Source organism: Pezoporus occidentalis, unplaced genomic scaffold (assembly GCF_034315485.1).
Source record: "Pezoporus occidentalis ecotype Australia unplaced genomic scaffold, CSIRO_AGI_Poc_V1 ctg88, whole genome shotgun sequence".
In the NCBI taxonomy this organism is placed as follows: Eukaryota; Metazoa; Chordata; class Aves; order Psittaciformes; family Psittacidae; genus Pezoporus; species Pezoporus occidentalis.
Genome location: NW_026916242.1, coordinates 2,053,225 through 2,077,632, shown reverse-complemented (window position 1 = coordinate 2,077,632; position 24,408 = coordinate 2,053,225). Strand labels below are relative to the sequence as shown.

Sequence of the window (24,408 nt, the reverse complement as noted above, 5' to 3'; positions counted from 1 at the left end):
TAGATCATCTCGCGTAGGAAAAATGGTGGCACTCCTGCTCATAGGATTTCATCTGCCTGTTGCATCCTGTTTTTTATTGAGAAATGGAGGGACAACCCAATTCTACCAGCACAGTTCTGCCACTGGGGACTGGAATACATGACTCTGCTTCAGGGAAGGGCAGTCAGATGATGACTGGATGGGTTCACAAAGGGATAGGCAAAGGGGAAGTCATACTTGCCCAACTTTCTATGATGAAACTACTGGCTTGGTGAATGAGGAGAGAGTAGTGTATATAATCTACATTGACTTCAGTAAGGCTTTTGACACTGCCTCCTGGAGAATCCTGAGAGAGAAACTGGTAACATGTGGGCTAGATGAGCAACAGTGAGGTGGATTGAAAATTGGCTGAGCAGCCAGACCCAGAGGGTGGTGAGCAGCGGTATGAAGTCTAGGTGGGGGCCAGTAACTAGCAGTGTACCCCAGGGGTCAATACTGAGTCCAGTCCCATTCAACATCTTCATTAATGAAGCGGATGATGTAGCAGAGTGCACCCTCAGCAAGTTTGCTCATGTTACAGCCTGTGAGGAGCAGCTGATACACCAGAAGGTTGTGCTGTCATCCTGAGGAGGAACCTCAACAGGCTGGAGAAATGGGCTGACACAAACTTCATGGCGTTCAGTAAAGGGAAGTGTAAAGTCCTGCACCAGTATATGCTGGGGTCTTACCAGCTGGAAAGCAGCTTTGCACAAAAGGAACTGGGGATACCAGTGGACACCAGCTTGAACATGAGCAACCGATGTGTCCTTGTGCCAAACAAAGCTAATGGTATCCTGAGCTGCAATAGGAGAGGTGTTGCCAGCTGGCTGAGGAAGGTGAACCTTCCCCTCTACTCAGCCCTGGCAAGGCCACACCTGGAGTATCATGTCCAGTTCTGGGCTCCCCAGAACCAGAGGGTTACAAAGCTACTGTAGGGAGTCCAGCAAAGGGGTCACTAAGATTGATTAAGGAACTGGAACACCTCTCACTTGAGGAAAGACTGAGACAGGTAGGACTGTGAGAGAAGAGAAAGCTTAGGATAGATATTATCTGTGTATGTAATAGATACATGAAGGGAGAGTGCAAAGAAGGCTGAGACAGGCTAGTTTCAGTGGTGCTCAGGGCCAGGATCAGAGGCAGTGAGCATGAACTGAAACACGGGAGGTTCTGTGTGAATATTGGGAAACATTTTTTCACTGTGTGGGTGACTGAGCGCAGGCACAGGCTGTCCAGAAAGGTTGTTGAGTCTCCATTCTTGGATACTCAAAAGCCTTGGTCCTGGGCTGCCTATTACAGATGACCCAGGTTGAGCAGGGGGAGTGGACAGGATGACATCCAAAGATCCTTTCCAACCTCAGCCATTCTGTGATTCTGTGACTTGCCTTATGTGTTTAGCTGTGACTCCAGCATTTAAATCTTATTCTGTATTATTTCAAATAACAAAAGAGAAGCAGCTGCCCAGTGTGCTTTTTCTCTTCAGACACCCAAAAATCAGCAAGGTCCAGATATTTCCGTCCTTTACATCTTTACTATGGTATTCAAGTTTTGGAAAGTCCACACTTTCCACCTGAAATGTTTAAAATAACACTGTGTTTATAAATGGAACTGAAACTCAGAAATTGGAGGTTAATGCTGTCTCAAGCCATTTCTATGAATTGTTGCAGCCAAGTGTGACACTGTGCAGGAAGTCCTTGCCTAGGACTAGGCAATTTATGAATTAAAGACTGACATGGCTAATGGGAATCAGACATCATGGACCTGTGCAAGTGTCCCTAATACACATCTCATGCCATCTGACTGGCAAAGTCCCAGAAAGTGCTTAATGTCACAGTGAGAAGTTATCTAGCAAGTGCCAAATCGTGAGCCCTGCTTTACAACTGTGGCTTTGTGCTGGTGTTCTGGATGTGCCCACCTGTACCTGTATACATTAGGTGACAGCAGCACTTCCATGTCACTTTTAGATTGAGTCATGTGTGAATCCTGCTCTACAGAGTAACACTGGCTCAGTGTACTGAAAGCAGGGTAAAAATCCAAGCAAGTAGATCTGGGGAAAAGGGAAAGGAAAGAGTGCTGCACAGTATCTTCTGTATTGATGTTGGCTTCCTTGGTACTGAATATTGGGTTAATGAGGGCAGCAAGCCACAGCCACGGGTGAGGTTTGCTGCTGGGATGGAAAAAATTAGCATAGACGTTTGAAGGCAGTGAAGGCAGAGGGATTGTGTATTACAGTAATGCAGCAGCTGACTGTGTGCTGTGTGCTCCTGTGTCACAGATGGAGTGGTTACACTGGCGATCCCTCTGCCTCTCCTCTCCCTTAATCAACAAAAGGATGCATTTATTTATTTGAATATGTAAATGGTTCTGCTTTGTGTATGTGATCTTTGATTTTTAAGACTTACTTCCAGACCAAAGCCTTGATATATGTACTTCTAATTGTTACCTTTACATACACCTATAAACACAGATAGTCCAGAGGCAGTTTCATAGTTCTCAGTACTGTGGGCATTGCCTCTGGGAGTCTGGGTTAGCAGGGATGAAGTATGGGACATATAAGCTTGTCTCTCCAATTCCTTTTTCTCTATGAAACAGCAATTCTAAATTTTCACCCCCATTAGCTTGCATGTCAGCAAAGATGAGTCATTGGAGTGGCAGCAGGCCAGGAAGCATAGTTTTGCTCTCCTTTGCTGAATATTCAAAATAGGAAAATTTGGTGCCTGATTAATATTCCTTAAAATTCAAATTTTTCTGTCATAAAAACTGAGAGATATAAAATTGGTGTGCATGTAATGTAAAAGGAAGACTGTAATTTATAAGAAAACTTCCCACACATAGGAAGACAAATACCCAAGACAGGCTTCCAGAAACATTGCTTATAAGCACTGGCATGCTGTTGTGCTCTGGCTTTGCACAAGTGCCATTTAATTTTGCATAAAGGTGCTAATAAAGAATTCAGAATGTGTCAAATGCTGTTTTTGAAGGCTGTTTAGCAGTGTGGCTAAGACAAAAGAAACTGGCAATTAGGTATGTATTTAGCAGTCTTTCTGCAGGCATCTGGAGTTCATTTCAACAATAATTCAAAAACCCCAGGATACTTTGTGCCTCCTGCTGCTAAGTGAATGTAGGAGTAAAGCTGCTATTTTCACTGACAAGACATTTTGCTTGTGAAATTCTCCCACTTGTGCATAATCGCTGTTCTAGCAAATTACAACATAAAACATAACTCTCCATGAGTCAGGGGGAACATGATGCCTTCTCAGGTGATACAGGGTTTTAGGGAGAATGAAGGCAGTCTCAGACCAAAGAACTGATGTAAATTACATGAGGCCTTGTCTAGTCTAACCAGTCTGGCAAAGTAGTTGCTGCAGGCCTTTCTTTATTTCAATAAGCCTTGCAATTCCTCTTCCCCAGGCCTCAAATGCTTGGTTTTGCCATAGTTACGTGGTCATACTCTTCTATCTGGTCGTAAAGGAATAGTTTGGTTTTTGCTGTTGTTTTGTTTTTCTTTCACTGTCCAGGAAGGGAAATTCCATTGGGGTGTAATATTTCTGAATCATTTTTTGAGCTCTGCAGAGGACAAATAGGCATCTTCCGTTCCAGGAGATGTGAGTTAAGAGGTGATGTGCTGCGTTTTCTGGTCTTTCTTTGACCATTGCTAACTACAGAGTTAGAATGTTGTGAGAACCATGAAACTTCTCAAGTCTGGGCTGTATAAGAGATCCAAAACTACTCACTTGGTTTGCATATTCTTCTGGACTAGATGCTTTTTTTGATATGGCAGTTTGAGTAAATCTCCTAATGCTGTGAAGGTAGAACACAGTGTTCCTGACAAAGTACTGCTGTCAAAAGATGAGGAAGCCAGGAAATGGTGCTTGCATTCATGTGACCTGTAAGGTCTCAGCATGCAGATATTACATATATGCACTGAAAAATGCAAAACAGTGGCTTACCTGTACAAATGTAAATGAAAGCCTGATTTAAGCTGATTATAAATAACACAAGTTATGTTCTGCATGTGCTTTTGCCCAGATTCTCATGTAGGCAATTTTGGTATGGTCCAGGTAGTCTGTATGCCTTCCTGTCTTTGATCCCCTCAGACATTATCAGTGCCCAGACTATTGTTCCGCAATAGAAAGTATGAGGACAGACACTTTGATTAGTTGGTGTGGCCTAGTTTAATGTTTGAAGGTATGTCTTAACTGGATCTTCTCTTTGCAAGGCTGTTTGGAAAAGTTCTGTCCAAAAAAAACAGACGGCAAAAATAATTCTCACTGTTGGAACTCAAAGATGTTTTAGTTGTGTGTCTTCTCATCAACTGCTAAATGGGATTTTTATGCTAACAAGTCCTATATAAGCATTCCTAAGAACAACAATGTTGTTCCTTCTTATTTTTTCATTTGTAAAGCTCACGAGAGTACATGCAGTCTGGCTCATGGCTGATTTCTAATTGCCTTTTCATGGCAATGAGTATCTGCGTGAACCAGGCAAGCATGGCATGATCATCACTGAGTTAAAATTAACTTCTGTTCACCATGGTGTGCTGTAATGACCCCTAGTTACTTATTACCAGTCTTTCTCTTATCTTTACGTGACCGGCTGAATAGCTCTTCCCAAGTTTCATCACTGGTTGAGCAGTAGTGTGGAATATAGCCATGCTGTTAATGTGCACACTGGGTCTCCAAATACTGATTTAGTGTTGCCAGTTTACAGTGTTCTCTCTCCCTTCTGGAATCAGCTTCTCTCTGAGCGAAATTGCAGCTTGAGTTACAAATAGGGTAGCTCAGAGCCCCCATGGGCAGCAGCTACTGCAGAGATTTGCTGAACCTCTTTTTCCTAGCTTTGTTCTTTTTCTAGCTGATACTGACTGGTTTTGTGCAGCTCTTAACATGCAAGGAAGTTGAGTCATCATCTTTCATACTGGTTTTCTTTCCTGGCACGTTTCCTCCTGTTTGGCCCTTAAAGCGTATGAATTGTGAAAGGCAGCATGTGGACCATGGCCGAATCACTCTGTTTCATTCATCTGAACAAACTGGTAAAACAGAAAGCTCAAACCTACCCTTAAAAAGCATCCTGCAATGTTGAAGCAATATGTTGGCAGTAGTTACAGCAAGAATCCTGGTCAGTTACTTGGCATGTCAAGAATGTAGGTAGACAGATAAATCCTAACTGCCCAGAACTTGTCTGGACTCTGAATGAACACAATGTTTTATGATGTTTTAGTTACTGTCACTGGATTGTGAAGTCAGCAAAAACCTTTCTAGCCTTACACATTTTATGAATAGAGCTGGACAAACATCTCTGATTGTTTCACAGAAAAATAACTTTTTTATTATGAAAATAAATCTCTTCCAATATGGTCTCAGCTCATTTTGCTTAGAATATTACCTAAACCAGAGCACAGTCTATTTGTGTGTAGCAGATACTGAAGGAATAAATTATGAGTTTGATAGTTTATTCATGATGTTATTTATGCTGTCACTGAGTGAATACTGTAGAGCTAACAAAAATTATCTAATGTGCTTGTATTTCAGGTTGTTTGTAGTTTCAGTGGCCAATTTATAACCCATTAGTTTATCAAAAGCATTTGATAAAAAGTTTTTGGCAAGCTAAGTACAGTATATTTGAAGAACTCATAGACTTCTATTATAGATTAAGAAGAAGGTTTCATTAACTAATTCTCCATAAATTTACTCACAACTCTTGTTTTAGCTCTTGAGCAGGGCATATACGATGTTTTCATCCCATCTGCTTTTGTCAAAACGTTATCTGATGTTTTCCATTCTAATGCCTGGTTATTTTATTTCCTCAAATTGTTTACAGTGCTTGTGAACTCAGGCTTCTGAGTGCTATATGTAGCAAAGCTGAAGTCTTTGGTGTGCCAGGTTAATACTGATCCAGCTGTTTACAGAGAAGCTGTAAGAAATGGAAAGGTTACAGGTGTTATTCACCACTGTGGGTTTGCAGTGTAAATAACAAAATGTGGCATTTGCTCAGTGTTTCCTTTTTTAAGGTTTTCTTGTGATCACAAAAAAAAAAAGAAAAAAGAGAGAGAGAAAGGATTTCATGAGGCTTCCAAAGCTGATTCTTATCCTCATTTTTAGTTTCTACAGACTGTACCCTGTGGCTGTAATAATGCTTTCTGTTGTCAGGGATAGGCTCTTCAGCCAGTGTTCTCCCTTTCCTCCATTTATTATGAAATATGTCCTCTCTAAAACCTGTGGTCTGATTGAAAACAGGACAGAAACCTGTGCTGTGGTACTTCTTTTGCTCAGAATTATTCTGATGACTGTAAATGTCTCAGGGAAAGGGAAGCAGCATTGGTGTTTTTCGTGTGGCCAGATGTGTTACCTACTTTTAAATCAGCTCAGCAAGGCATGGTGACTGCGGAGTATGGACAACCCAAGGAGGCTGAACTGAAAGTTGCTTCCACCATGGTAATCAGCTTCCCATATAAGCTGCCTTCTAGTCAGCTGAAGTTCTCCAAGTCTCCTCTGAAGTTGCATCATTTGCAGGAAGGAGGGAAAAAAAAAAGAGGCAAACCATAGGAATTTGCATTTTGACTGTTGGTTTGGGGGGCGATTGTTATTTTTTTCTAAAAGAGAGGGATGTGAGGAAACTTTGCCCCAAAGTACATCTTTAAGCGTTGCTCACTCTCTAGAGGGAAGAGTTGTGCTGGTAATATAGTAACACAACCTATACAAATGCTGACAGTCTATGTGGCTGGAGGTAGTTTGAGCAAATGCAAATATTCTGCCTCTTCTCAGCCGCTTTTCTCTTAGAGGCTGTATCTGTAGCACCAGGGTTTGCAGCTAGTGGAGCATACTCTCTGGTGCTACAGAGTTGATACAAAAGAGGAACTGGTTTCCTGCAAGCTGCTGATGTATGTGGGACATAAAAATTATAGCTGTACAAAAGCATGGGAGTATGATAGTTAACTTAACAGCTTGAAATAGTAAATGGCTTTTGAACACCATGATCAACAGCTGTGATGCAGCTAGGGTCTCTTTAGTGCTCAGCTAGGAGGAGGTCATTGTACTATGGAAAATACCCAGCAACCATGTAAGCGAGCTCATTCCGTTGGTTTCATTGCATTGTACGATGGCAGAGTTTGACCCATAACAGCTACAGAAATAGAGATCATTACTGTAGCTATGAAAACAGAGATCATTACTAAGCACACTGGATTACACTGAAAACTGTTTAAGGCTGATTTCCCGGACTTTGGTGTGAAGGAAATTTTTATGATGCTTGTGGAGGCAAAGGTTTTTGGTGGTGGGGTTTTTCCCTCCCCATCCACATCTTTCGGGATTTCTTCTACAGCTGAACAATAATACTTAAGTCATTTTTTTGAAAGGTGAGTCCTTGGCAGACACTGCTCCACCACATTTCCTTAAGCAGTGTGATTTTTATGGGTTTTAAAACTGTTTCGTTACTGTAGGGAGGGGCAGTTCTCAGGACTAGACCAATGAATCCGAAGTGTGATACCCCTGCTATTGATGGGATGTAAGCCACCTGAAAGACATTGGGTACCTGGCAGTGAACTGGCTGTAGCTGTTGTGTGGTGTTTTGTGGGCTTTTGAACTAGATCAGTTTAGTTCCTGCATTTACAGAAAGTCTGGGTAATCTTTTTTCCCTTGAAATGTTTGCTATGGCATATAACTAAACACAAGGCAGTGTGTTAGTGTGTGCTCCAAAAGCAAAGGGAAGAAATGCTCCTTGAACAGAGGTACTGTACTTATTTTTAGTCAATAGAAAGAGGCAGGAGGAAGGATTTTTTGTTCTCTGATACCCTGTTTTGCAAAGGTTGGAAACAGGCCTCCTGTAGTTTTACAACAAATGCCTTTCCTATTTGGAACATGAACTCTAGGCAAATGGATCTTGATATTCTCTGTTGCTCATATTAAAGTTTTATGTGTGCCTGGAGATTTTCAGATTTGGAAGTGCCATTCTTAGCATAACATAGTATCTCTGTGCCTGTGTGTTATGATCACAGGCCTTTACACAAGCATTTTGCCAGAACACATTACTGGTACAACATTTTGCTGAGTATAATTGCATTCTGCTAGGAAATTAGAATTCTATTCACATCCTAATGTCTATTGAAAGGCTCTCTTGAGATTTGAGCTTAGATTGTGAAGGTGTCTCTGACCTTGTATTCTTGTTTTTTCCTATCCACAAGAGTGGAAATACTATTATTCATACCAGTGGCTGCAAAATCAGTTAATGGGCAGTAGCTGTTGATGAAAGAATTGAGTGAAAAGCACAGCTGAACCCAAGACAGTGACAGCTTGATCAGAATGGTTTCTTTTACAGTACATCAAACATGAATAATTTCCTGCCTCTTCCGTCATTTTAGTTAAGTAATTGGAAAGCCTATTGATCTATACGGGGCTTAAAATAACACAGTCTCAGAGGCAGGGCTGTGATTTCTGTAAAGAGGTATTGTTCCTGATTGGTATTAGGACAGGAGCCACCCATCTTTACAGCAGCTGAGCTTGTGTTAGCATCATGTCAGGAAATCCTCTGATGTGGGGCTGGTATGAGTGAGAACTGCACATGATGGCTGAGCTCACTGACAAAATTGAAGCGCGTAGGTTTAATGTTTTTCTGAATGCTGATGTGAGAGTTTATCTTTCCTGTTGCTGCATTTTGTGGCAGTCATTCCTCAACTGTCTAAAAGAAGAGGGTAATGAGCATCACCAACCAAAAAATTAGGGGAATCAGTCTGAGGTGCTTTAAAAGTTCATCTCTCTCACCTCCCTATCCTTCTTTCCCTTTTCATTGATGCAGTTCATCTGACTCTTCTCAGTTCACAGTGGATCTCTGCTGCTGCCCTTGTACTTCCTATGCACTGATTAGTAGCAAGAATCCTGCTCTAGGATACTGAAAAAACTAAGAGACAGCAGGATCTGAAAAGGGTAACCAGCTTGTTCTTCCACTCACCAACAACCAAGCATCTGTTCAGAGCAGAACAGTGATATAGACAACAGCAGCTGGCTGGTCTGAAACTCAGAAGAGGAGCAAAGTTGGCAGTACAGCCCTTTATATACTGGATTTGCTATAATTAAATATTTAGCTGTGCTGCAGCTTGAGGGCTCCAGAACATGAAAGTGATGTAAACCAAGGTTTCATTGATTTAATGACTCTCTTGGATATCATAGAATCATAGAATAGTTAGGGTTGGAAAGGACCTTAAGATCATCTAGTTCCAACCCCCCTGCCATGGGCAGGGACACCTCACACTAAACCATGTCACCCAAGGCTTCGTCCAACCTGGCCTTGAAATCATCTCATACTCTTCTCAGGTAAAAAGTTGGGTAACACATCTGAAGTCTGTTATGCAGAAACATCTGTGTATCAGGTCACCTGTTGTGTAAAGTTAGCTCGGCATTGTCACTGTAAGTAATCAGGACAGCCTGGGATATGAAGTCTTAGATTCCAGTCAAGTCTAAATCCCAGGGATAAATCTTGACTAGCGATGAAATGTAGCTGATTTATCATCCTACAGCCGATCAACATGTGCACATATGTGTGCTTTCACACTTCACTGCCTCTTCATTGATCTGTGAATCTCAGTGGTATTTTTTTCTACCTGTCAGTTTTATGGCATCTTTTTAGCAAGTAGTTCAGGGTGTTTTATAAACAAGGTAATGAATTAATTCTCCCAGCATCTTTATGTAGCAGATGAGATATACCAATACCTTATTCCCATCTTTAACAAAAGCTGAACTATGGAGAGAAATTTGGAATTTTTTTTTTTGATCATATAGTAAGTTAATAAAACAGCTAAATCCAGAATTTAGGACTCCTAACTGTTTGTTCTCTGGTCTTGCTCACTTTCTACAACATATAATGGAGAACAAACTACTATGCTTTGGGGCAGAAGGAAGTGCAATTGTTTATTTTTTAAAGGAAAATTTCAAAAAAGCAGAAACTTTAAAGCACTGCTGGCAGTAGTATTGTCAGATTACTTGCACTAAATAGGATCTGAATTTTATTAATTCCCACCTAGATGTAATTATCTATTTTCGGTATTGAAGGATGTCCCAGTGCAGCTGGTTATGGTGCAGTATAGAATATTCTTGTCTAATATACACTTGGTAAAAGAGATAAAGACATTTACTCTGAATTAGTTAGGCATACTAGTATCATGTTTTGCTGTCCTTGGTTATACTTTGAGACTTTCTGACTATTGCACTGTGGTAACAACATGCCTTTCATTCAGCATGTTGCATGCATAATATGCTGGTCACTGCACAGTGCTGCAGAAGTTAAGGCAACTTGAAGTAGCTCATTTCAGCTGCATGGTTTCTGCTCTCATTGGATGTGATGATAGTGCCATCACCCTGCTATGCTTCATTCTGCAGAGTTTATAATGAATTTCCTGCCTGTCTGGAAGATTGCCTACTCTTTCCACATGGCCTTCTTTCTCACCTCCTTTCACTCTTCTCAGGGTCCTTTCAGAAGCAAACACAGCACATTTTTGGCAATGCTCAAACAAATGTAAATAAGCATTTTATTCTTCCACCATCCCTCTCTCTTTATCTTTCTTCCTTCATCTCTCTTTTCTCCCTCCGTCTCTGGTGGAAGACAAGTGATAACTTGCCAAGAATTAGTGTTATCCAAGAGCCCGGAGTTGTGCCAGCTAAGTTGAGAGAAAGGAGTGTAATCTTACCTGAGTCAGTGTATGGGCCTGTTGCTGATAGCCTTCCAAGTACTGCTTTTCTCTTGCTAGATATTTAGACAGTAGAGAAAAGAAAAACTTCTTTATTGTTGGTGTGATGCAGCTCATTGTCTAGTAGTTGTTGAAAATGTGTAAATTTTATTCTGAGTGTTCAATTACAGCTGCAGTAAAGTAAGTACAGAATTACCTCTCCCAGTGACTCAGACATTGTGGCAGCATTCCTGAAAGTCTACCCCACAGTTCTGTAAGAGTAGATTCAATCTTAAGTGGTGAATTTCTTTTCATTTGCCTTCATCAACCACAATACTTAATTCAGGATACTAAACTGAGATCTTTGTGTGGCCAGGTGCATGACCCTGCTTGGGATGCATTTAACAAGGGAAGACTACTTTCCATGAGATTATATAGTTTTGTCCAGATATCAAAATCTCTCAGGACCTCAGAAAAATTGCTACAGTCCAGAACCTATTTTCAAAACCAGAAGCTAACATTTTGTTTCAAATAGTAGAGACCCAAGAAATGCTGACCAGTGCTCAGAGAGGTAGAGCACTTGCAGCTTACAGTAATTTATCCCTGTGAGATCAAGTCCAGCTGTTTCAAGTCAGATAGCCAAGAGTCAGTTTCCACTATTCATTATGAAAAGCTGGGATTTAACCACTGGAGAGCTTTGAAAAATTCTAGCAAGCACATTTGGAGATTTAAGTGCCTGATTACCTTTTTGAGTATCTGCAACTAAGATTTGTTTGCATATACATCATATACACACTTTCTCTTCATGTAATCCACTCTCATGTTGCTTTTTCCTGTCTATTATTTGTGTAGTTGGTTAAAATGCTTCTGTCAAATACTTTCAGCAGTGGAATTGGTGGAAAGTTGTTTAACCTTGCTTGCCTCCTTCCCTTCCTCCATCTCTGTAAGAATTTCTGTCTGTATTCTGCTTACTAACCTTAGGATTTTTCCCCCCATTTCAGACTTGACATGAAACAATTGATGTATTCTGAGAGAGAAAGATTATTTACTTTCCTCCATTTTTTTATAGTTTTCTGTATTTTTCATTCAGTTTCTGCTCAGCCCTACATGCTTAGACATAGCCTTAGCGCCATCTGCACACCTACCCTCCACATCAGGTCACTGACCCCTGTTAGGAATGCTGAGCAATTACAGGGGTCTTTATGCAGCTTTAATGGGGAGTTCCAGTCCTGCCCTTAGTTTGCCAGGCATGAGCAGGTTAGAAAGAGATCTGCTTTTTCATTGAAGGCTTATTTGCCATATCTAATACATAGCGGATGACTTATTTGCACGATGAAACTGCTTTAGGAACCAGAAGCACTGGTTTTGGCCTTGCTATCTTCCTGATATTTTGGACTTCTGCGGGAACAGACATCTGCATCTCTAAGGCTGCTGTTTTAACTTGACTGCTGTGGAAGTTCCCAGAGGTCATTTTGGTTCAGTGAATGAAAATGTAAATAGAAACCTATAGAAACTGCATTTACAATTCTGAAGCATATAAGATTTTACATGTGAAAAAAGACAGTTTGTGGATATAAACAATGGTAGCTTTACACGCAGGAGTTGTTGATTTCAAGTTTGAATTTGTTATAGTGGTTAGAACTGAAATAGGAACTGGTGAAGTAAAACAGTGCTGATGACAGCTGTGTTTTGATATGCATGAGAGCACCTCCTTGAATTATAAACTGGGATATCGCTGTGCCATGTAGAGCTACCATTGGCAGAATAAATTACACAAAGCTGAGACTGAAGAGTTATAGCTGTGATGGAGTTTTTGCAAACTGGAAAACAGTTTGTTTTTCTGATGTTCACTCCATTAAGCAGAAGACGGTGTAGAAACACTGATATATAGTAAGGTTATAAAACATATACTTCACAATAAATTACGGAGCAAACATGCAGTTTAGTGTAGGAAGGCAAAAATAAAAATGTAGAAAATTTATTATGAAGTGTCCTACAAGTATTAAGGCCGGTGCGTTAGCAATCACTGATTTTTTACCAATGCTGTTCATACACATAAATCATCACCACTAAATATTGTGTTCTGGGTTTGCTGTCTGCGAATAACTTCTTATTAATACAACTTGAGCTGATTTTTATGTTCTTGGAAAGGATTGTGGGAAATGTGTTTGCCCATTAAGAAGCTGAGCCAAATATCTCTCTTTTCAAATGAGAGCTGTGCTATTCTGAAGCCCTTGAAGGACCTCAGTTGCATCTCCTGCCTTCAGACAAAACTGGTGCAGCCCAAGAGCTGTACAGTCGTTTGCTTGATTAAATGTGCCATCTAGTGGCTAGCCGGTTGATAGTTAATTTAAAAAAAGAAAACATAAAGCCAATGGACTTTATAATGCATATTTACACCAGCAGGGAAAATGGTTGGAGGTTGACAAAGCCTTATATTGCCTTCTTTTTCTCTCCCCAAATAATAGGTACTCATAGAGCATTATTTGTTTCCAAAAATAACATTGTTTCAACTCTCTGTTGAAACTCACTCTCTGTTCTCAGGCTGTTTGCTGAGGTCCAGATTGAAATCATCCACTATGGCAAAGTCTTTGGGCTAGTTAGAATTGGAAAAGTTAATGTGGTATTCACAAGCTTCAGAAGTCATATTGCAACATCACTGTTACTGCCTGCATCTGAAATGTTGTTTCTCAATAACTCAGTTCAAATGTCTAGAACTGCCAGAATTTCATAGAATCACAGAATGGTCTGGGTCAGAAAGGACCTCTAAAGATCATCTAGTTCCACTCCCTTCACCACAGGTGGAGGCATCTTCCACCAGATCAGGTTCCTCAGAGTTCTGTCCAACCTGGCCTTGAATGTTTCCAGGGATGAGGCATCTACCACCTCTCTGGGCAACCTGTTCCAGTGTTTTACCACTAGATCTCTCCTCTTATTTTAAAACTATTGCCCCTTGTCCTGTTGCAACAGGCCCTATTAAAAAGTTTTTTCTTATCTTTCTTATGAGCACACCTTAAGTATTGAAAGGCCACAATAAGATCTCTCACGCCTTGCTGCCCACATGTATCCCTATTGTCCACCTGTCCTTTATATTACCATTAAATCTTGCTCTTGCTTGTACCTAAGTGGTGTGAAAATTGGATTTAGTGCAAAAAATGGTGTCATGGTTTAAGCCCAGCCGGCAGCCCAGAACCATGCAGCCACTCACTCACTCTTCCCTCCTCCCACCCGCTCCCGGAGGGATGGGGAGGAGGATTGAAAGAATGTAACTCCCACAGGTTGAGATAAGAACAGTCCAGTAACTAAGGTATAACACAAACCACTGCTGCTACCACCAATAATAATAATGATAAGGGAAATAACAAGGGAAGAGAATACAACTGCTCACCACCCACCGACCGATACACAGCCGAACCCAAGCAGTGATCTGTCCCTTCTGAGTAACTGCCCCCAGTTTATATACTGGACATGATGTGCTGTGGTATGGAATACCCCTTTGGTCAGTTTGGGTCAGGTGTCCTGTCTCTGCTTCCTCCCAGCTTCCCTTCCTCCCTGGCAGAGCATGAAACTCAGAAAGTCCTTGGTCAGAGTAAACATTACTGAGCAGTAACTAAAAACATTGGTGTTATCAGCAGTGTTCCCAGGCTGAAAGTCAGAAACACAGAACTGCACCAGCTACTGAGAAGGAGAAAAATGACTGCTACTGCTGAACCCAGGACAAATGGTCACCAGAGCTATCCAATACTTCAGTGGTTAGTGCATGTACCCAGGGTTCAGCACCTCTACCAGTTGATTATTTTGACTTTATATTCCTGTTGGTGCTGAGGTTTTCACTATATAAGCGTCTATGTGGGGATACTCAGCCAAAGTCCCCCATTGTTAGAAAATCCCACAGAAGGCTGAATCCTGACACACATGTGCCATTGTTTCACATGCTGCTGAAGTTTCACTTCAGTTGAGCAGTCTCAGGCTATTTTCAGTTCCACACAGCACATCACTCAAATTGCTGATACCAAGAGGGCAAAGACATCCATACCTGTGTACACTGAAATAAACCCATCAGCTTTGAGGTTGGGTTTGGGAGAGAGGGGTTCAGATGCAAGACTCTGAGGATCATTCTGAGGTTTGCAAAATTAAATTAAACACTGAAAGCAACATTTTTATGTTGTTTCTCTCTGGAGACACCCATGGGATTCAGTCCGAGTCACTCAGAACAAACTGTGTGGATCGCATCTAATCAAGTACTTACCTTGATTTTAAAAGGGATTCTTTTAGATTGTTGGTTTAAGGAAAGTGTTACTATTTTTCTGTCCGTTTCTGTTCTAGGATATTAAACACAACGTTGTTTGAACTGTTTGAAGCTCTGGGCAATTTTCCTGCCTTGTGGGTCTTCAACGTGCTGCTTGTGATTCTTCAAATTCTGCACTGTTTTTGGTCTTACCTAATCATAAAGGCGGCCTACAAAGCTATATCAAAGGGCAAGGTAAGACAGCATGGTTCTATAGGATTTTAGTGTTTTCAGTACCAGTACAGGGTCACTGACTTCGGTTACTTTTTCTTTCTAATTCATAACACATTGCTGAAGACAGATGTTTTATGTGAACTCTTCTTTCTTTTCATGGTAACTTTATTCCACTTCTTCTAGCAAGATTATACTCTTTATAGTGATTGTATTTTATGTACTTCCACAGTTCTCTTTTATAATCCAGTACACTGAACCAAACTACATTAGGGAAATTGGATTAAAAAAAGAAAAAAACCCAAGCAAACTGCTTTCTTGGGGCTGCCAGTTCTGGTTTTATTCTTTATAGTAGTTGTTAGCAAAGTGTTAGTTTTCCAGCTGGTAGTGATAGCAATACTATTAAAAGTTGAAAATCTATTGCCTTTGCTAGTGGCAAAATTACAAATCACAGCCTCTTTGGGGTTTTGGTGGTAATGGTAGGTTCTATGAAGGGCTACATGTGTTTTTTTCCAAGAGTCCTACAGCAAGACTATTTGGGATAAAATATAGTGTCTTGCTGCCATTGTTACATTTGTCAGGAAGATAAAATTCGCAGAAATACTAGCCCCACTACACTTGCCGTGCAGATATGATGCTCACATTTAGATGGTAGCACTAACACAGATCATGTGAAGTGTAGGGCATTTTGTCCTTAAAGAGTAGAGCTAGAACTCATGAGTAGATGTTTTAGACATGTGACCACCCCTGAAGTGAATGGGATTGTTCTGCAGAAAACTGCTTTCTATGAATGTACTGGAGAGCTCAGCCTTGCCTTGGACGGAGCCCAGAGTCTGCCACTCACTCTGTATGGAAGACAGTGCATTCATGAACTGTATTTTGCCTGGAAGCCATACTTCACTCTCCTCTGCTTTTAGCGATTATTAGCCTCAGATGTCCTGTCTGAATTACACCAGTGACTTCAAAGGGTGCTTCATACTCTCTCTTACTCTGCTTGTTTATCCTTTCCCTTGTGCTGTGCTGGAAGGCTGGCAAGTGGAACCCCTTGCATGTAAGTTTCTTTAAATTTACTATGCTAAAAATTTATTCTGCTCAATACTGGTGTTTATGGTTTGTTGCTTTTTTTTGGTTTTAATTTGTAGTTTCTGCTTCGTATTTTTATCAATTTCTTTGTGCTTAAATATTTAAATGAAGGCTGTCTTTAAAGTCCATTTTTACTTCTTGCGTATGTGTTGCCCAATACCATTCAAACTCATTTTATCTGTAGCATTTGGGTGCTATTATGTTACAAATCTTTCTACAGGTCTATACCAGCAGCAGCTGCTCTGTCACCATGTGGGAAGCATACTTCAGAGCATAAGTCCTCTGTTTTGTAGCTCAAACAAATTTAGGTTTTACAAAAGTGGTGAGACACTCAGAATAGGACAGTGACCAGGTTAAAGATGCAGATGTATGACATATACACTGAAAATTCTTCCTTCAGATCTTACTTCCTCACTTGCAGCCCCATTCTTTTCATTCCTGCAGTAAAATAAGCAGTGTTTTCGCAACACGTTACAAATAATTTACAGTAGATCTTCATCCTAAATTATTGTTTTATTTTTGTATTACTAGTATCCACCTCTGGAACAGATCAGCTGATAAAGCAATTATCATGAAATTGTTAACTAGTCCTGATCATCTGTTTCTTACTGTTATGCTTAGGAGTTTTATAAACCTAGATATGTATTTTCTAGACTCCTGTAGAAATTAGTCCAGTGGGTTCTTTTGAGGATAAACAAAGAGAACCAAGTACTGCAAGATGTGTTGCATTCACACCAGGTTTTAGGTCCAAAGACCCTGGTGTGTTGCTGCATTTTAAAAGTAAGGAGAGCGGATCAGATACTTAAAAGAAGTGGCTGCAGCATAGAATCTTCTTCGGATTGTTTGGCTTTAGGGCAGAACCTTAGCAGAATTCGCAGTGAATCTGATATATTAAGAGAATTTAAGATGACACAGAATTTTTTAGTCATCTGGTCTGCCCTCGTGCTGATCACAGACACTCAGTACCCTGTACTCAGCCCATTCTCTTCTGTCTGATAAAAGTATAATTCTCAGTGTATTTGTGTATCCCCAACAGTTTTAATATTGAAGTCCCTTTATAAGAAAGAGACTGAAGTAATCTCTTAATTGAAGCTTTCTAAGTGTGGAATCAGATTTCTGATCTCCAGCTGAAATCTAGTTTCATATCATCAGAATTTCAGACTTGCTAGACATTGACATTAAAAACTACTTGTTAGGAGAGATACGGAACTGTGTGTTTCTTTTTTCTCTGTTTCCAAGCAGAACAGTCACTCAGGTGTTACAATATTGCAGGGATACATTGGGAACCCCAAAGCAAATGGCTGTTTCTGAGGTGAGAGCTGGAGAGCAGAATTGTCACGAGGGCTTTCAGGAGTAGAGGAGGATTACTGTAAGAAAAAAATACGTGCAGTGGCCCTGTTCTTTAAGAGGTTTTATTTCTTTGGGAAAAAGACTTGCTGTGTGTTTTGCCCCCTTATGTCCATTTGCTAAAGTCAGTTGTAATTGCCCAATGGGGCAACTGGCACAGCATGGATGTGAACAAATTCTGAACGAATTAGAAGCTCAGCTATACAAATGGGTAGAAGCAGGCATGGATAGCTGCATCTTTAATGCTGCATGTAGCTTAGACTTTAGGCCTCTTTCCATTGATGTTGGTTTTTTTTACTTCATCTGATGCACTCTTAACAGGTTTTTCATGATCAGGCTGGGTGAAGATCTGGGTAATGGTACCTGACTCCACAGCTGACCCTACTTTGAGCAGGATGCTGGGCACAGACTTTCTGAGGTCTCTTCTGACCTGAGTTATCCTATAATCTTATAGGTTGGCAGTGCTACTGTTACCTCCCTAGGGAAAACATCACATTAAAAACAGGGCAGGCAAGGGGCAGGGCCTTTTGTTTGCAGAATTTTATTTTCTGTTGCCCCGTTAGCTCTCTTTAACTTGACTGTTGTTGGCTCCCTCATGTTTTTGCTTGTTTTGGGTGCATGTGACTGAATGGGTTGAAGCAAAGTCACCTCAGGGATTCAAAAGGGACTCATCTCTCAACCTGAGTGAACTTCCTCTGTGACCTTCAAAGAGCTCGACAAAGTTGGAGAGTGGACTCAACCTAAGGAATAGCATTCATCTAGTAAATGGGTATAAACTGGCAGGAAAGAAATCAGCTGGAAAGTAGCAGGAAATCCCTAGCAATTAAGGTCAGTCTGTTTCTGAAACAGTTTTCCAGTCACATGATGAGGCAGTCAGTTACCCTGCTCAAGTATGTTTGTGGTTCCTGTGATAGGGACTGAAGTGGACTATGTCCATGGTTTCCAAGTCCCCTTCTCACCACTTGCCTGAAGTTGCAGACTGCAGTTACCTGGTGCGGTGAGTTATGTTTCAACCAGTACTCCCGTCTCCTACTGCCACTTGTAGCACTGTTCCCTGGAGCCATGTGGCCTCTAGAGAATGAGTTGGGAGGTGACAGGGAGGAAGTTGAGTTTAATATTTCTTATTACCAGGTCAAAAAGAAGCACCCCAGAGAAAGAACAAGAAATAAAGCTGTAATAGAAGGGCAGAGAGACAAGGGCTGGATTGAACTTGGGAGCTTGGATTGTTGGTTACTTCAGCTTGTTCAAAAGCCTTTGCCTTGAGCACTGTGTCCTCACCAGGACATACTACCTTCAGTGCACCAGTGCAAAGTTCTCCCTCTGCCTTTGCATATAGCATATGTGTGTGCAGGCATCTGTGTTTGACGTGAGTCCAGCCAGGCAAAGGCAGAGAAGTGCATCAAAGCTGAGATGATTGCCTTCAAAGCTCAAATTGAAAAATGTTTGAATTCCCAGATTCTCTTGAAAAGAAAGCTCAGTTGTTTCCTTACAATGACCTACTGCTTGCTTCTTTGACAAATTCTGCAGGTAGCAAAGGATGACCGAAGTGACATTGAGTCAAGCTCAGATGAGGAAGAAACAGTACCTCGTTCAAAGACCCCACACAGCGCTATCTCCACTAATGGGACCAGCGGTGCCAATGGGACAAACGGGTATCTCACTGGTGGCACTTGCTCAGAGGAGCATTAATCCTTGAGTTCAATCATGAGACACGAACAGAAAGAACTGTTTGCTACTGGAAGTAAATTATAAGTTGTGAATGCGGTTTCTTCATATATCTCAGCGTCAGAAAAAATTAGGAGTATCAAAGCATTCTGGTAGCGCACTGCCATATTTCCTGTTTGTGAATGAAGACAACACGCCATTCTGTATACGTAGGCATGCTGTATGTGTATGTAACTGACACAATGGGAGCAGTATTTTCACTTGTACTGTCTTTGAAATATTATTTATTTTGTATTCTTTTGGGAACTTCTGGACAAAAGGGACTATCCATTCTCAAACTTTATCTCTTGGGATTCTCAGTAGTGAAGAGCATTACGCTCAGATCTCTTCTGTCCATTCCTGTTGCTTTTGCCAAGTCTGCTATAAGTAATAGTTGCTTGATTTGTTACTTACAGTAAGATAGAAGATAGCTTTATATATTCTAGATCTGCTTCAGATATTTTTGCTATATTTGTGTTTAAAAGTGCTGGTATTGAAATTGCCTATCAAATCACAGTGGCCATTCCTCCAACATAAAGTTTTTGAACACTGGATTGATATATTAAATAGTAGGTAATGTGGTCAATTAGCAATTTGGGGAAAAAAAACTGTGGTAATTGTAGGATATTATTTTAGCATAATTTAAAATTCAGTTTGGTGGTTAATTGCATTAGAAGTAGACTTGATTTGTCGTGCAAATGCCCAAAAGCATTGATGTCAACAGTTAGGATAAACTCATTCTCACTTTCTTCTTTTTTTCTTTTTTTTTTTTCCCCTTACATTTTTTGACCTCTGCAGATATTAGTGTCTTTTTGCAGAGATTCCATGTTGAAAGTTGTTTGTTCAAGTGCACCATTGTGAATCCAGACCTCACTCCTATAACTGTTCTTGCATGTTCAGATGGATGAGAGCAGGGGTATAATGGAAAAAACAGCAGATGACAGGTTCATTGCTTCCTTGGACACAGTACGGTCTAGGTATTGTTCTTATAATTACATCACTTTCTTGGTAGGGTAACGAGAGAGAAGGCAGAATGTCATACATTACTAGAAGTAGTGTATTCTAAATTTATGGAAATTTGAGCAAAATTCACTTAACGTAAATCACAGCAAACTTTGAACACTCAGCAGAATTTCATCACGTCTACAAATAAAATAAGGGTGTCTGTAAAATAATTTTGCACTCCTTTTTCATCCAAGATCTAAAAACTGTGTCCCAAAGAAGACAAACTAGGACCCAAAATAAACATCTTTTTAAACATTATGTACACACTTCTTCCAGTCTCTAGATCAAAGTTTGATGTAGGATGCTAATCTTGCCAGGACACTTTTCTGGGATTTGTGACAGCAGTGCCAAAAGTAGGTGAGGTTCTTGGGTAACAGACTCTATGCAACCTACTGTTCAACAGTATTGTGTATGTGCACACAGAACCAATGTGCTTACAGACCAAAGACTGTATATATATATATAAAAAAAAAAAAAATTAAAAAAAAAGGAGGAAATAAATGTAACATTAATGTGTAATAATGTGTCTTCTATATACAAAGGGATTGGAGTGCTGTGTTCAGCTGGAAATCTGACAGGATATCTTTCTGATTCCTTCCACCTATGCAAATAGCAAAATGCAGATGGTTTCTGATGCCATAAAACACGTTTGAAGGCTCTATTTTATACAACTCCATTGAAGAAAGTTGTGTTGCCACTTCTTGCTTTTGAAAAACTGAGATTTGTCACTCTTGAAAATTACTGAAACCTCTATTATCCATAGGGACCTTGTGTGTTACCAAAAAATGTGCTAAAAGTAAGGGCAGAATGGCATGAATGAAAAATGTACCTCCACTTAGGTGGAGATAAAGATAAAAAACCTGAGAAATTGTAAACCATGGAAGAAGAGCTGTCCAGATTTACTTCCTACAGAGCATCTTTTGAAAAAGCCAGGTAAACTTGAAATTCAGCAATTGCATAGTTTATAGGAGTATATCTGATTGAGCAAGGGAGTCTTACTCAAATCTTCTCCCCCAAAAGTTTCTCTGCCTCTGTTTTTTTCTCATCTATCTCCTGGGCCTCTGATTTCTTACAGTTATCTGCAGGGCAGGTTATACATGTGAAAATACACTGATTGTCATGGAAAGTATTTGAAATGGCAGTTGTTTAGTAATTGTCAAGATGATACCAAGATTTTAAACCAAAACCATCCTGGGATATTAGTGAATGAACATAATTTCTGAAATATGACCTGCTAAGAGGGTAATTGAGAATAGCAGTTTAAACACACCTCTTTCATGGTGTTGATTGCTACTTCCACTGGACCATTTCCCTTCTTCAAAGCTGGTTACAAAAATGGCATTCTGGCAAAATATTTTGTCTTACATGGGGATAGAATATTGTTCTGAAGTATCAACTTAGACAACATACAATACATAGTACTACCATGTTGTTTATACGAGGGTAGAGAGCAGTTCCCAATTACAGTCTGTGTGCAAGAGGCAGGAGACCTTTGGTCCTTCTTGGTCCTCCCCAGCTGTGCTCTATAGTGTTGATTCAGATGTGCAGTCAAAGCTACAACCCTTGAGATGATTTACCGTTGCTGGCTACATATGCTGTTAGTGTGTCCTCGCTGTTACATAGTGCAACTTGAACTGAAACTCTTTACTTGAGGTTTAAATTCAGTTGCATTTATGATGCGCTAAAGGATGTATACAGTTGCCACGGTTCAGCTGAATCCCAGTGACTTATCTCCTATAAACCTGGCTTTTCGGAGTCCATTCTTAGCAGCCTAGAATAAACTTAATTACAGGTATGTCTGGAAAATAGGTGAGATGGGAGATTCAAACACATTTGGGGAAATGGGATGAGAGTGAGGAAGCACTGAGAGCTTCACTAAACTTTCAAGCTGCAGGGGTTTTTATGAATATTAAAAATCACACCTTTTTTTTTTTTTTCCCAGTGGGAAGGACCAAGTGTTTTAGTGATCGTAAGTGGCAGTGTGTTTCAAGTAATTGTTTTAACCAATAGATGTCAAAACTTCGGTATCATCTTCCAATCTGCAGAGAGAATGTCATGCAACTGTTTCCTTTTTCAGTTGAATTTGCTTCTTTGCAAGGTGCTTTTGAGGGCCATCAAGTATTTAGAGGATAATTACATATATTCCAGGCAATTGATTGAAATTACTGTGATGGTTCATGTTAAGTGCAAGATCTTAAAAGGTTCTGTGTATTTGTACCTTTTGTAGAATTGTCATTTTAGTCAGTTTAGAAATGAGGGGGTTTATTCTGTAACCTATTTGTCTTCAACTTCTATGCTCCCTTTTTATAGTCCAGTACATGACACAGTGGTTGAGATGTTGAAGTAGAAAAAGTAAGACATGATATGTAAAGTTTATTAGTAAATAGTAAGAATTTGTCAATTCTCCCTAACCAGCCCAGAATAAAGTAAGATTCAAGTCTCCCTTTGTTTAGCATTTCCCATATTGGAATATTTTGTATCTCCCCCCCAAAAAAAAAGGAAAGTGATGTTTTGGTGGTTTGGGGTTTGTTATGGATTTTGTTGTTGTTGTTGTTTTGGTTTTCAGAAAAAGCTAAAAACAAACATTGCAGAAAATGGTAGGAATATGTGATCAAACAACAAGGGTGGACATTGGAGTCTTTTGGATCTTGATCAATGTTAAATAGTGCTAGTTCTAAAATACCAAAGTGTCCTGTGCTCTTTCCTTGTTGCTGTTTTGTAGTTTTTTCTGTGTGTTATTTAATTATTCCGCCAGAATTGGAACAGGTGTAACAGCTTCACATGCTTCTGTCTCAGCCTGTGACCAATCTGTGCAACCATCAATGCCAAATCCTTTCTCTGAGGTGCAAGTAGGTGCACTAAAGCTTTGCTTACTGTGAAGTGATTCTTGTCTTAAATCAGTTTCAGGTGAAAATCATTTTCTGGTTCTGAACAGGACACAAGGGCGAAAGCTGTTACCCTGCAGTAAATGTCAGTGATGATCATCACTGGTAGATTTAGACACCGTGTGTGTTTTATACAGGGTATTCTAGTAGGAAGCCTAATGCCTGTTTCATTCATCTTCTCATTACTGCAGCCTTCTGTATTCTCAGAGAAATGCGGGCTGCCACTATTTTCTATAGTTGATGCTTTGTTATTTTTTAATCTCTTTGCTACAGTTCTTTTTTGTATGTCTCTTGTTGTCTACTTGTTGTGACATTTGTGCGAGAGGAGCTATCAAATACTTTTTACCCTTCCTGTAATGCAGACCCTGTTAGGCCTAAGTGCACTGTTTTGCAAACTACAGTTGCCTTTAAACCATAGATCAAAACCAGTTTGTATTACTTGTTTTGACTGGTTTTGTTTTGGAACAGGGACCTAATGTGAACTTCAGTAAGACAACCTTATTAATTTTTTTCTTTTCTTTTAAAAAAGCACTTACAGAGGTTTGGAAAAGAGGTGTAGGTGTATGACCTCCAAATTGTAAAGATTTCTGATTGTAGTTGCAATGAAAACACAGAGTTTGTGTCTGTAAAGAACTCTCAGTCTTTGAAATTGCTTTTAAAAAAAAACAAAACTGGAGGAAAAACTATGATATTATATTTTGGAGCTGTGTCAATGACTACACATGTCAGGCAAAAGATAAAAATTATTGTCTTACATGACCTAAAATGATCTGTGAAATGAAACACATTTTCTGGCTTCTGTTGAGCTTCAGCTTCTTGCAGTCCTGGGGTTTAACTTTTATACATGAGCTCTCATACCATACTGTGCATGTTGACTGCCTGTTGCAAGTCAGGGTGAGGCAGATGACACTATTTCACCTGTGTTTTCATGACAATCCTGTGCTTGAGCAACTCTTTCAGAAATGCAGTGAATAGGAATTCAACTGTCCCAGACACAGTGATGTGCTAACTAGAAGTCCTTTCATGTATAGCTGTTGTGTAGAACTTTGGGAGTTATTTTGTGTTTAACTCGGTTTGGTTTTTTTAAATATGGAAAATAATGATTCCTCATGAAATCTCTGGAACCAATCAGTATTGTGGGCTATTTTTATTTGGAGACACTTTCATAATAAACATAAGTATTAGGAATGTAGTGTCAGTTTTCTTATTTCTGTGAAATTCAAACAATGTTTTCCTTGGCTTTAGCTCAAAGATTG

General features: G+C 40.0%; 1 protein-coding gene across 7 annotated transcripts in view; it reads left to right on the top strand.

Annotated features, from left to right (window-relative positions):
* CERS6 (ceramide synthase 6) overlaps window positions 1–24,340 on the top strand; it is a 123,756-nt gene extending 99,416 nt beyond the window's left edge. For 5 of the 7 annotated variants that reach the window (XM_062604742.1, XM_062604747.1, XM_062604740.1 and 2 more), the window contains 3 exons: window positions 14,996–15,152; window positions 16,156–16,179; window positions 19,086–24,340. In XM_062604742.1, coding sequence (XP_062460726.1) covers window positions 14,996–15,152; window positions 16,156–16,179; window positions 19,086–19,247 — 343 coding nt within the window. In that variant the 3' untranslated portion in view covers window positions 19,248–24,340. The remainder of the gene's footprint in view (window positions 1–14,995; window positions 15,153–16,155; window positions 16,180–19,085) is intronic. The other 2 variants (XM_062604744.1, XM_062604741.1) reach the window with 1 other exon arrangement.
* The last annotated feature ends 68 nt before the right edge of the window (window positions 24,341–24,408 follow it).